Source organism: Oncorhynchus masou, chromosome 31 (assembly GCF_036934945.1).
Source record: "Oncorhynchus masou masou isolate Uvic2021 chromosome 31, UVic_Omas_1.1, whole genome shotgun sequence".
In the NCBI taxonomy this organism is placed as follows: Eukaryota; Metazoa; Chordata; class Actinopteri; order Salmoniformes; family Salmonidae; genus Oncorhynchus; species Oncorhynchus masou.
In genome coordinates this window covers 70283782-70295162 of record NC_088242.1, presented here as the reverse complement: position 1 = coordinate 70295162, position 11381 = coordinate 70283782, and the positions used below count along the sequence as shown (strand labels likewise).

The window sequence follows — 11381 nt, the reverse complement described above, 5'->3', positions numbered from 1 at the left end:
TATGTAATACATGTATCACTAGCCACTTTAACTATGCCACTTTGTTTACATACTCATCTCATATCTATATACTGTACTCGATACCATCTACTATATCTTGCCTATGCTGTTCTGTACCATCACTCATTCATATATCTTTATGTACATATTCTTTATCCCCTTACACTGTGTATAAGAAATTCGTTTTGGAATTGTTAGTTAGATTATTTGTTGGTTATTACTGCATTGTCGGAATTAGAAGCACAAGCATTTCGCTACACTCGCATTAACATCTGCTAACCATGTGTATGTGACAAATAAAATTTGATTTGATTTAACAGTAATAAATGTGAACTCATAGCTGTCAAAGATTGTGTGACACCTTCATATTATGGTATTCCAGTAAAAGAAGAACTTACATATTTAGGCTTAACCATTACAAAGGATCAGAAGTCTAGAGGCTTACTAAATTTTAACCCTCTTATTAAAAAACCCCAGAAGAAACTAAATCAATGGCTACAGAGGAACTTATCTTCAAAAGGTAGAGTCCTAATAACCAAGGCTGAAGGTATCTCTAGACTAACATATGGTGCTCTATCTTTATATCTTGACCGTAAAATAAGCAAGGAGATAGACCAGATGCTTTTCAACCTTCTTTGGAGAAACCCATTACATTAGGAAAACTGTTGTAATGAACACTTATGAGAATGGTGGACTGAATTTTCTGGACTTTACTACTTTAAATAATACTTTTAAGATCAATTGGATAAAACAATTCCTAAGAATACCCACTTCTATCTGGAATTTTATTCCTCATCATGTCCTCTCTACTTTTGGTGGCCTTAACTTCATGTTGTTTTGCAATTATAATATTGACAAAGTTCCAGTGAAACTTTCTGCTTTTCATCGGCAGGTTTTCTTGTCATGGTCCTTAATTTATAAACACAATTTTTCTCCACACAGATATTATATATGGAATAATTGGGATATATTGTATAAAAATACCTCTCTGTTTTTAGAATATTGGTTCCGAAATAATATCCTATTGGTGAGCCAACTGGTAAATGCAGAGGGTCTTTTACTCAGTTATAAAGAATTCGTATCACTTTACAAGGTCCCTGTAACACCTAAAGATTTTGCAATTGTTTTAGATGCCATTCCCTCAGGTGTTACTCTGCTATTCAGGAACATGTCAAGACCTGACCCTCAGAGCCTACCTTCTGTTGACCCTGTTGACTCATCAGTAGGAAAGATTTGTTTCTCTTTTGGTCCATTCAACAACAGAGCGATACGATCCTTGTTTCAGCAGGATGTTGTATCTATACCTTATGTCGTGCCTTATTGGAATGGATTTATTGGTAATATCTGTTGGAAAAAAGTTTGGATGTTGCCACACACATACCTACTTGTTAACAAAATTAAGGAAGTTTCCTTTAAAATTATTCATAAATATTATCCTGCCAACCACTATATGAAGAAGTTTAAGGAAAACATCAACTCAAATTGCTCCTTTTGTAATGACCACCCAGAAACTGTTGCATCTTTTTTGGTATTGTATGCATGTAAGAAAACTGTGGCAAGACATCAGTAGGTTTATAATTGAACACATTTATGAAGATGTTACACTATTGTGGAGAGATGTACTATTTGGATTCTTTACATACAATAGAAATAAGCGGAATCATTTTTATGTAATTAATTTCATTATTCTTTTGGCTAAATTTCATATACACAAATGTAAATTTACAAACAGAAAACCACATTTTCGTACCCTACAAAAATAAATTGAACTGTATTTTAAGACGGTTAAATGCTCTACTAACAAAAAAGCTGTTAGAATTGTAAGTATATGCATGTCCCTTAAGGTCCTTGTGTAATTGTAATGTGATATTGTACCACCTAGCTCGATTGTATATTGTTTGTAATCTATGTATGCTTTTGTTCCCTCATGTGCTTTATGTATTGATTTGTTATTAATAAAAAAAAATGTTTTAAAAAATAAAATAAAAAAAGTCGCTAGATTCCATTCCATTTCCGGACACAAAAAAAACCCCTTCTCAATGTCCACCCGGAATCCCCAAAGATAAATTGTATAAAAGGCGGGATTTATAACTTTGTGGTTGTGGTAACTAGTGACAACCCTATTCCTAGCTTAGTTGACAGATGCCGGCATCACTCTGTTCGTCCTCCCGGTAACCGCTCGACTCATGTTCCCCGCTTCTCTCATCAGCGCTCTAATCCTACCTATTCCTCTCGCAGAAAACGGTGCCACGTCTCAAACTGCCTTCGTATCTGTGTGGTATTTAGCTCACGTTTAACCATTGACTCGGTTTTAACGCGGGCGTTGTTAGCTAATTAACTACCTTGCTTCGTTCCGCCTTCCCCTACAAATCAAGCACGCCCTTACTGTGGCCAATCAGAAACGATAGCATCGTAGCGGCAATTTATAATCAACTTCCATCCATTGTCATTTTAACCATCCAGCAACACAGCAGCACCTTAAAATCTGTTTATTGTCCAGCAAAGGCCAAATGACAATGTAAAAGAGTATACTTTTGAATTGTAATTAATGAAGTGAAATTATGAACTGGCAAGTAGCTAGCTAGCTAACGTTAGATAAGTGATTTCAGTGCGGTCGCTCATGAGGAGAGTTCGCTGTGACAACGCCGGCAATCTGACTGCTTTCATGCTTGCTGTTACGGCAACTGCACAGATTCATATCTTTGGAACATCTGTTCTAGCTAGCGAGCGTCCTTATTTCATGAAGCATATCCATTGAAGATGGAAAAGAATGTTTCCAGCGTAAGCAAACATAATGGTGAGTGTTGGTCATAGTTGATGGACTTCTATAAGTTACACTACAGTACTTGACGGTTTATTTGTTGGTTTTGTCTGTATCTCCATGAGTTTATTTTTACTTTACAGCCACGAAGACAGATCTGAGTTTGTTGCTGGAGTGTCTGAAGTACCAGATGAAATGTCCTGATTCACAGAAACAAGCTCTTCTTACCATCTATTCTATCTGTCAACAGAGAGGTCACACACACACAGCAAATCCCCTAAAGATAGATTTGTCAATTTGTCTATAAATCTAACAGTTATGTAATGGCACTGATTTTCTCTCTCTCTTTCTCAGAGGAGAATGTGAACTTCTTCAGAGAGATTGGAGGGGTGGTGTTTGTGTACAACCTCTCCAAATCTAGTGCTCACGCAGAGGTCAGGGAGACCTCTCTCTTCATACTGGGAACGCTGGCAGAGGCCAATGGTGTGTGTGTGTACTGGTAGTGTACTTTAAGCAGGTTCTCTTTGATGCTGTATGTGAATTGTAAACAGGCTGTGTGTGTGTGTGTGTGTGTGTAGTGTACTGTAAGCAGGCCTTGTGTAGGAGGGAGCTGTTCAGTGATCTGACAGATGGTCTGATGCAGCAGGACAGCCCACTGACCCAGAGGAGAGTAGCTGTCTACCTGATCTCTGTCCTCGTCGCCAACAACCGTAAGCGCTGCGGTTGAGAATTGATTTTGGACAGGGAGTGATTGTCATGACAGGCATGTGTTTAGCTGGTACAGCCAGAGGAGGATGGACCGCCCCTTCTTGGGCTCCTGTCTGGTGCCTTTCAAGGTTACTTCCTTCCATGAAGTTTTTCCTTGCCACTGTGGTACTGCTTGATCTTTGGGGTCTAGGCCCCGTTACTGTAAGGCACTTTGGGATGTTTGTGAAATCACTGTATATTACACATTAAATGTGATTGTGTGTGCTGCTTTAGGGTCTGGACAGATTTTCGCTCAGACCTCTGGCTGTCTGGACATCCTGCTAGACTTGTTCAGGTAAACACTGAAAAGCACCACTGGTTTTCAGGCAGAAGTTTCCAAATGGAGAACTAATTTACTTTTACAGAAGACCTGGATGGTCGAGGTGAGCAGCAGATACAAATAGCACTGAAACTATATAGGACAACACCAATTCCAGTTCAGGTTGATTGATTTCTCTCCGCAGGACTAGTTTCCCTCTCTCTGGCAAGGACACAGTGAAACCTGCGAACATCACTCAGCTGTTCCAACTCTGGACCTCTGTGTCCAGTGCTCTCTGTGGCTGTGTCAACAACCCCCAGAATGGTAACACCTGTGTCCTTGTACAGTGTTCTATGCAGCTGAACATAAAATAAACAACTGTGGTTACGCATGCATGTGTGTATCTTGCAGTAGGTTAATGTTTTAGAGAGACGGAACAGAAGGGAAATCGAAGGAAGAAAACCTTTTTTGTCTCATGTCTTAACCCTTTCTTTCCCTAGAGGAGAGCCAGCGTATCTGTGTGTCAGCCTTCCCCCTGGTCAAGTCCTGGCTGCAGCAGCTCTCTCACCCCCAGGCAGAGATGGTTCAGCCCATCTGCTCCTTCATAGCCATGACGGTCGCCAACAACCGTGAGTAAGACCGGGATGATGCACTGACACTGTTTGGAGTCTGTTACTTACATATGTATCCATATCTTGTGATTTAAAATGGTCGGTTAGCCTTTTGCAAAGATTTGCTTAAGTTGTCTGTCACACACAGAATACCTAGGTTGCTCTTGCAATGGATGATTTGTAATTGTAATCCGACTAGTTTTATAAGTGTAGTAGTGTTGGTTCTATTTCCATGATGGCCTGACAAAGATCTGAAGGATTGATGCAGACCTTCAGTCTGTAGAGGTTACAGTATCTTGGAGTGTTTTGGTTTAGACAACCTTTCACTAACTGTTCAAATGAAGGTCTCTCTCTCGTGTCATGGATGGATGCTTTTAGTCTGTAGATACTACAGTGTAGAGGACAGTTTTGGTTTATCTATTGAACTCCCATTATCTTGTATTTCACTCCTTTCTCTGTGTCTCACTATCTATCTCTCCCTCTGGATCCCTCTCTCTATCAGATTGTGCTCAGGAGAGTTTTTCCAGAGTTGGCGGGCTCGGAACTCTGACCCAAACTCTGATTCACTTTGCCTCTGATGCCTCCCACAGCCCATTGGCCTGTCAGCTGTCTGTCATCATGACCAAAACCGTGTCAGCCTGCATCACTGACAACCGTGAGTGAATCACTCCCTGAATCGCAAATCAACCCCTACCCCCTAGGCAACTAGATTCATCAGCGGGATGATTTTTGTCAGAGAGAAGGGTCGGGGAGCTGGAACATAATTATAAGAATTTGTATACTGAAAATTGACCACAACTAAACCCAAAAGGAGATGGTATTTGAAAAGAACAGTTTTCATACCTTGAGACACAATCACATATATCCTAAATCATTTTTTGCTGAATTCCTGATGATTTTACAGACTTTGTGTTGCCAAAAACACAAATATTTGTTTTTACTAGAAACTTTGGGGGGGCAAAAAATAAATTGCTCACAGGAAGATTTTGGCCTGTTGCCTATCCCTGCTATAGGCCTAGGCACTTGTACAGAACTCATTCACTCTCATACAGCCATGTAAACCAACGCTTCTCAGGTAACCAGTCCATTCTCTCCTCTGTGCGTAGCTGTGTTGGTGTCAGGTCTGGCAGGTTATGGTTTGGTTCCCCCCCTCATCTCCTTGCTGTCCAGCCCAATCCTGGATCCCCAAGGCAGGCTAATTATCATACTCACCCTGGGACACTGTACTGAGGCCTCTGGTAACTAGCACAGCTTAATTGGAAACAAATAATGACCATATTACATCAATGATAACAGCACAGTAATAACTGGAATAACTACTAGAGTATTTAACCCCCCCACTCCAGAGGAGCACCAGTCTCAGTTGTTACAGTGTGGAGGTCTGTCCCTCATCATCACTCTACTGACTGAGTCTACCAGCGAAGAGCTCAGGAAGGCTGCTACGTTCATACTGCAGACCTGCAAACAGGCTAGTGAGTGTATATACACACACACACACAAAGACCTGTGTTCAAAGGTCAGCGAGTCTGTTAAAGTGAGTCTAGCCAGTTGATGTCCATAGCACTCTCCTATCATCCTTCTCTCTTCCCAGCTGTGTCTCTGCGTGGTGCAGTCCAGGGGGTGTCCCTGGGTCAGACTGGGGAGCTGGAGCCCCCTGTGGACATGGAGGGGTACTGGAGGTCAGCACAAGACATGCTGCACAGGATCAACCAGCTGGAGAGACAACAGGCTCAGGTGTACTAAACACACACACACAGCAATCTTTACAAAGGCACTAAAAACATCAGTCTTCTCCCCCACACACAGGCATATACACTCAGTCCCTCATCCACATGCACACTCCTCAAACCCCAAGCTTTTAAATAGACACACAAGTCTTCCTCTTATCTCGTGTGTGTGTGTGTGGTGTTGGTTGTTGCCCAGGGAGCTGAGGAAGAGTGGGAGGAGGACACACCGAACCCCCTAGACCAACAGAACCCTGCAGGATTGGGAAGGAAGGAGCTACTCTCACCCATACCCCTCCCCCCAACCCCCCACCACATCTCCTTACCATACCAGGAGAGGAGAGGAGGAGGAGATAAGAGGTGTGAGGAGAGTTGGAGAGGAGTAGAGTGGAGGGGCCAACAGAGAAGATATGGAAGGGGAGGAGAGAAAGGAGAGGAGAGGGCAATGGATGACGAGAGAGAGACCCCTGTCCTGCCTGTCTTAGCGAGGGTGGGTAGAGATGGAGAGAGAGTGAAGCGAGACCAGAGAGAGGAGAATCAACCCACAAACAGAGGGCATGACCTAAGGGTGAGGGTCTAACTAGGTTCCAGTCCACTCCCCACACAATTGTTCTGTACAGACCCTTAGCCCCTACCCTCTAGGCCAGGCCTGGACAATTCCAGTCCTCGGGGGCCTGATTGGTGTCACGCTTTTGCCCCAGCTAACACACCTGACTCCAATAATCAACTAATCATGATCTTCAGTTAAAAATGCTGGGAGTGTAACCAATCAGGCCCCTGAGGACTGGAGTTGCCCAGGTCTGCTCTAGGCACTTCATGTTCACCTGAAAGGATTGGATAGGTATAACAAGCAATATTGTAGCTCCCCCATGTCGTATGATATGCTGTCAAAAGTTGTGGTTGTTTTGACCACTAGCTTGTAAGGAGACTGGTATTCCAAGCCAGTGAGGAGCCGCAGAAACACAGCCGCAGCAGCAGAGAGCGAGAGAAGAGGACCCTCACACATCAAGAGAGGGAGAGCGACAGGGCAGCATACGGAAACACACCGGCAGAACAGGAAAGACGCACCACGCTGCACACACTTGGAAACACACAAAGAGAGAAGAAAAGGGACATGGGCTCGGCAGCTATGAGAAACACTAATCCTCTCTACACGAACACACTGGCAGAGAAAGGCAAAACCACACAGACCGAGAACCGCCGAGACGAGCACCCTGGGAGGAGACGGCAGACTGTGTCAGCCGCGGGCCATGCTGGACTTGGTACAGCTGGTGTCGCGGGGCAGCCCAGTGGTGGAGAGGATGAGAGGTGTTCTGTATGTCTGGGGACGGGAACACTGGTCACCTCCTCTTCCTCCAGGCCACTAGAGGGACACTCCCAGACACACACACACAGGTCAGTACACTGCACAATATGCAAATGCTATATTTATTGAAACATTATTCTTGTGAAGTGTTTCATCTTAATGTTATGTAAGAAATGAAGTGGAATTCTGTATATATCTGTTTTTCTCTCCCTCGTGGTTCGGGGTTCAGCCAAGTGTTCAAGTGCCCAGCTCCAGGCAAGTCAGGTTTGGGCAGGCAGAAGAAACGGTTGGACAATGAAGGTACAAAATGTCAATGGGATAAAGTGACAATGCAAAACTGTGTTTATCGTGTCATTGACAGTTCTGAAAGAAAGCTGAACAGTCTCTTACCAAATCCCAACAGTAATATAGTTCTTGCCTCTCTCTCCCCCCTGCACTTTCTTAGATGTCCTCTCTGTTTGTTCTGAGCTGCTGGACAGTGAGATCCGTAAAATAATGGAGACTCCAGCCACCACATATAAACCCACCTATAGGTGCTCAGGTGTGTGTGTGTGTGTGTGTGTGTGTGTGTGTGTGTGAGTATGTATACAGTATAGTGTGTGTTTGTTTGTTAACCCAGCTGTTTCCATCTCCCCAGGCTGTGGGTTGCGGTTCAGTGAGGTGACCAGCCGGTCATTCCCTGTCCTCCAGAGGTCCTGTCCTCACAGCTGTGACCTGCACATGGTGCTGCAGCAGGCCACACACAGCTACACAAAGTGCCTCCGAGAAATATGCAGGAGGAGAGACGCACACACGACCAAGCAGAGAGGGGGAGGGATGCAGAGCGTCTCGGATAACTGCAGAGGTAAGAATTCTGAAGTGCTGAACACACACGATCTGACGCGATCTGACGTGATGTGTGTTCTGTTGTAACAGAGGCCAGTCTAACTCCCATCCATAAAGGAACCCTGCTGAAGAGCTTCTCAACCCACAGAGGACAATACAGAAATGACCACAACCGTAAGATTCACCATCTCACCAAAACATTCTATCCTCTGTCTTTGGGTTGGAAAACAACAACCTATTATATTATTCTCTATCGCGCTCTTTCTTCTCCTCCCCCCCATCTGTCAGATGTGAGTCTCACCCCTCTAAAGAAGCGTAGTCCATATGGAGATATCACCCTGACTCCTGTGCGTAGAGGTGGTCTGATGAGGAGCGTCTCCTCTGTGACCAGCAGGGGGCAGGAGAGAAGAGGTACAGGATGTTCAGACAACATAACACACTGCAGCACTTTAGCCTTCATTTAACCCGACTCATAATGAGATAGCCTTATTGCTTCTAATGTGTCCTCTCTTTCTCACTCACTCACACACACAGATGTTAGTCTCACTCCCTTGAAGAAGGCTCGGCCCTCTGAAGGTAAGGAAATTAAGCTTTTGTTGAAATGTGATACTGTATGTTTTGTTTCGATTTCTTTTTGGATGGAAGTGTGTGTTTAAATATTACTTCTGGAAGTTGTTCTGATCATGCCTCCTAGCTGTCAGGGTTATATAATCATGCATTATGGTGTTGTGCAACAATTACACTGGTATGATTGGGGGTATCTCACTCTATCATTGCAAGGGGTCAGAGGTTAGGGTCAGTCTTGTGCTCAGGATACAGAATGGGGTTAGAAAGAGGCTGAGATTTGGGCTAAATTCGAAATGGGTGTTGGAGATTGGATAGTTATGGGATAAGTTAGACGGTGGTGACGGGCTGCTTTGAGGTTATAACCAATATACGACTTGAATGCCTGTGTGTATACACATGCCTGTGTGTGTGCGCATTTGTGATTGTGTGTGTTTCTTGTGAGATTCCTGGTGTCCAGTATATTCCTGGCAGCACAGAGGAATGTTGAACCACTGCCAATGTTCTCACAGGCCAGAGCGGCCTTAGTTGTTCAACACTAGCTCCTAGCTACAGTAGTCATCACTCTGTTACTGAGCTCTACAGCTGTACGACGCTAGCTAGTTTAAACTCTGTTATAGCGCTGTCAAGCCCCCCCCCCCAATGTCATGTAGCAGTGTCCACATCTAGTCTTTTGTGTTTCACTCTTCATTCAGATTTACTCTTGCCCTCTCTCTTTGAACACATGCTTCCTCGTCATCTACTTTTTTTGTCTGAAATACTACATTCTCTTTCTCCGTCTGTCGCCCTCTCGTGCTCTAGAGTCTCTACCCCCCCCCCCCCCTTGCCCTCCTCTTTCTGTCTTTATCGCTTTTCTCTGTTCATTCTCTGCCCCTCTCTTGCTCAGTCTCTCTCCCTCTCTGGCCATTGAATCTCTCCCTTGTGTACTATTGTTGTATTAGGTGTATTAGGTGTGACGAGTGACGTCACTCCATTGGAGAAGGGAGGGAGAGATTGTATTTAGTCTTTATTAGGTTGTCTGTGTTTAGTTCAATACGCTCTGACAACTGTTGGTCTCTGCTCTCAATGAGGCGTGACATTGGTTCTTTGTTTTCTGTCTCTCACCCTCTTTCTCTATGACTGACACACACACAGAATAATATTCTCTCTCTCGTTGACACACACAGACAGGAGAACAGATCATGGGGAAGATGGTGCCATTGATGATCAGCAGGAGACTCTGTTCATGGGAAAACCCTCTCTGACTGTAAGGAGAGAGAGACCAGCTCTGTCTCTGTAGAAGTGTGTGTTGAATGGAGGTTAATCTATAGTGAATGGACTGTATAGGATGGCTAGTGTTCTAGTTACCAGGCAATGTGACAGCAGAGACAACTATGCCAGTACGTGTTTGTGTGATGGTGGCTCCTTCCCTGTTCAGTAGGGGAATGTTACCCAAAATCAAGGAAAGGAGGATGATGACTGATTGTGTTTTGTCTCATGTCCTCTTCCTGTCTCTTTCTGTTCTCTGCATTCTCGTACATTCAGTCTTTCCAATTTAAGCCCTGCCCTCTTTCTCTCTCCCTCCCTCTCTTCATCTACAGAGGGAGAGGAGGAAATTTAGCCGTGATGAGGAGCGTTACCTGTGTCGAGGTTCGGTCTATCCTGGAACACCATCCTGTGGTCCTATCCCTTCCAGCCGGGGCGCACCAATGTAGATCTGGCCAAGACATACAAACACCTGCAGGTAACAGGCATCAACAATGGTTTTTACAAATGTTTGTCATTGCCTTCAATGTCAGTTGGTGAGTATTCGACTGAGCCTGCTGTCTCTGTCATTCTCTGCCCCGTTCTGTCTTGTTCCCTCTCAATTTCTTTCTCTCCCACAGGCTAACTTCCAGGGTATGGATTCAACCTCTCCCTGAGATCTGAGAAGAACACACTGATTTGTCTATTGTACATCACAGTAATATATTTGAAATACTCTCATTTAATATTGAGTAATAGTTTTGAAGTACTTACATTTAATCCCCAGTTTGAAATTGTTAACTTCTATTTTGTACTACTGTAAGTAAACCACATGAAGATGTATTTGAAATGCGTTAATTTAATACTCATTGAGGATTAATGGCCGATCTGTTCTGTATTCCTCAACCTTGTTTTTTACGCAGCAGTATTGTGGTGCCTATGTGAAGTAGTTGAATATTATTTGGAATAGAAAAATGGAAATGATTAATGTAACTCACTTGACATTTTTCATAATTTTGTTCACTGTTCATGTATTTCTTGAGACTGAGATGGTTGTTCACTTGTCATCTCCTGTAGTTGTTTCTATTGAATTAAACAGAAGGGTGTCCTATATGCAGCAATGTCTCATTGCTACTCTCACACCATGCCTTTTCATTCAGGGACCCTAGAGGCTTCAGGGAATGAACAACGATGATTTTTATTTACTGACTTGAGTTTAAGAACTGCTTTCTCTACTTCTAGAGAGTTGATCATGTTTGTCCCTCAAGGAGAAAGGCTTTCTACAGCTTGTTGTTACACTGAATAAAAATATAAATGTAACATGCAACAATTTAAAATATTTTACTGTTAGAGTTCATAT

At 43.5% G+C, this 11381-nt stretch overlaps 1 protein-coding gene across 1 annotated transcript; it reads left to right on the top strand.

Annotated features, from left to right (window-relative positions):
- Positions 1 to 2760: 2760 nt before the first annotated feature.
- terb1 (telomere repeat binding bouquet formation protein 1) lies at positions 2761 to 11134 on the top strand. Its single transcript, XM_064952795.1, has 19 exons — positions 2761 to 2797; positions 2905 to 3015; positions 3116 to 3244; positions 3340 to 3471; positions 3743 to 3803; positions 3973 to 4091; positions 4268 to 4396; positions 4881 to 5033; positions 5485 to 5616; positions 5725 to 5850; positions 5970 to 6112; positions 6302 to 6592; positions 7019 to 7497; positions 7638 to 7708; positions 7854 to 7949; positions 8046 to 8252; positions 8522 to 8644; positions 10411 to 10520; positions 10663 to 11134. The coding sequence occupies exons 1-19, from the start codon at positions 2761 to 2763 to the stop codon at positions 10696 to 10698; spliced, it is 2685 nt and encodes an 894-aa protein (XP_064808867.1). The 3' UTR covers positions 10699 to 11134.
- The last annotated feature ends 247 nt before the right edge of the window (positions 11135 to 11381 follow it).

Bases quoted from the DNA above. Each gene is read 5' to 3' on its own strand.
- terb1 (XM_064952795.1), top strand. From the start codon at position 2,761: ATGGAAAAGAATGTTTCCAGCGTAAGCAAACATAATG. The intron at 2,798-2,904 runs GTGAGTGTTGGT...TTTACTTTACAG, and splicing joins CAGCGTAAGCAAACATAATG to CCACGAAGACAGATCTGAGT. The intron at 3,472-3,742 runs GTAAGCGCTGCG...GTGCTGCTTTAG, and splicing joins TGTCCTCGTCGCCAACAACC to GGTCTGGACAGATTTTCGCT.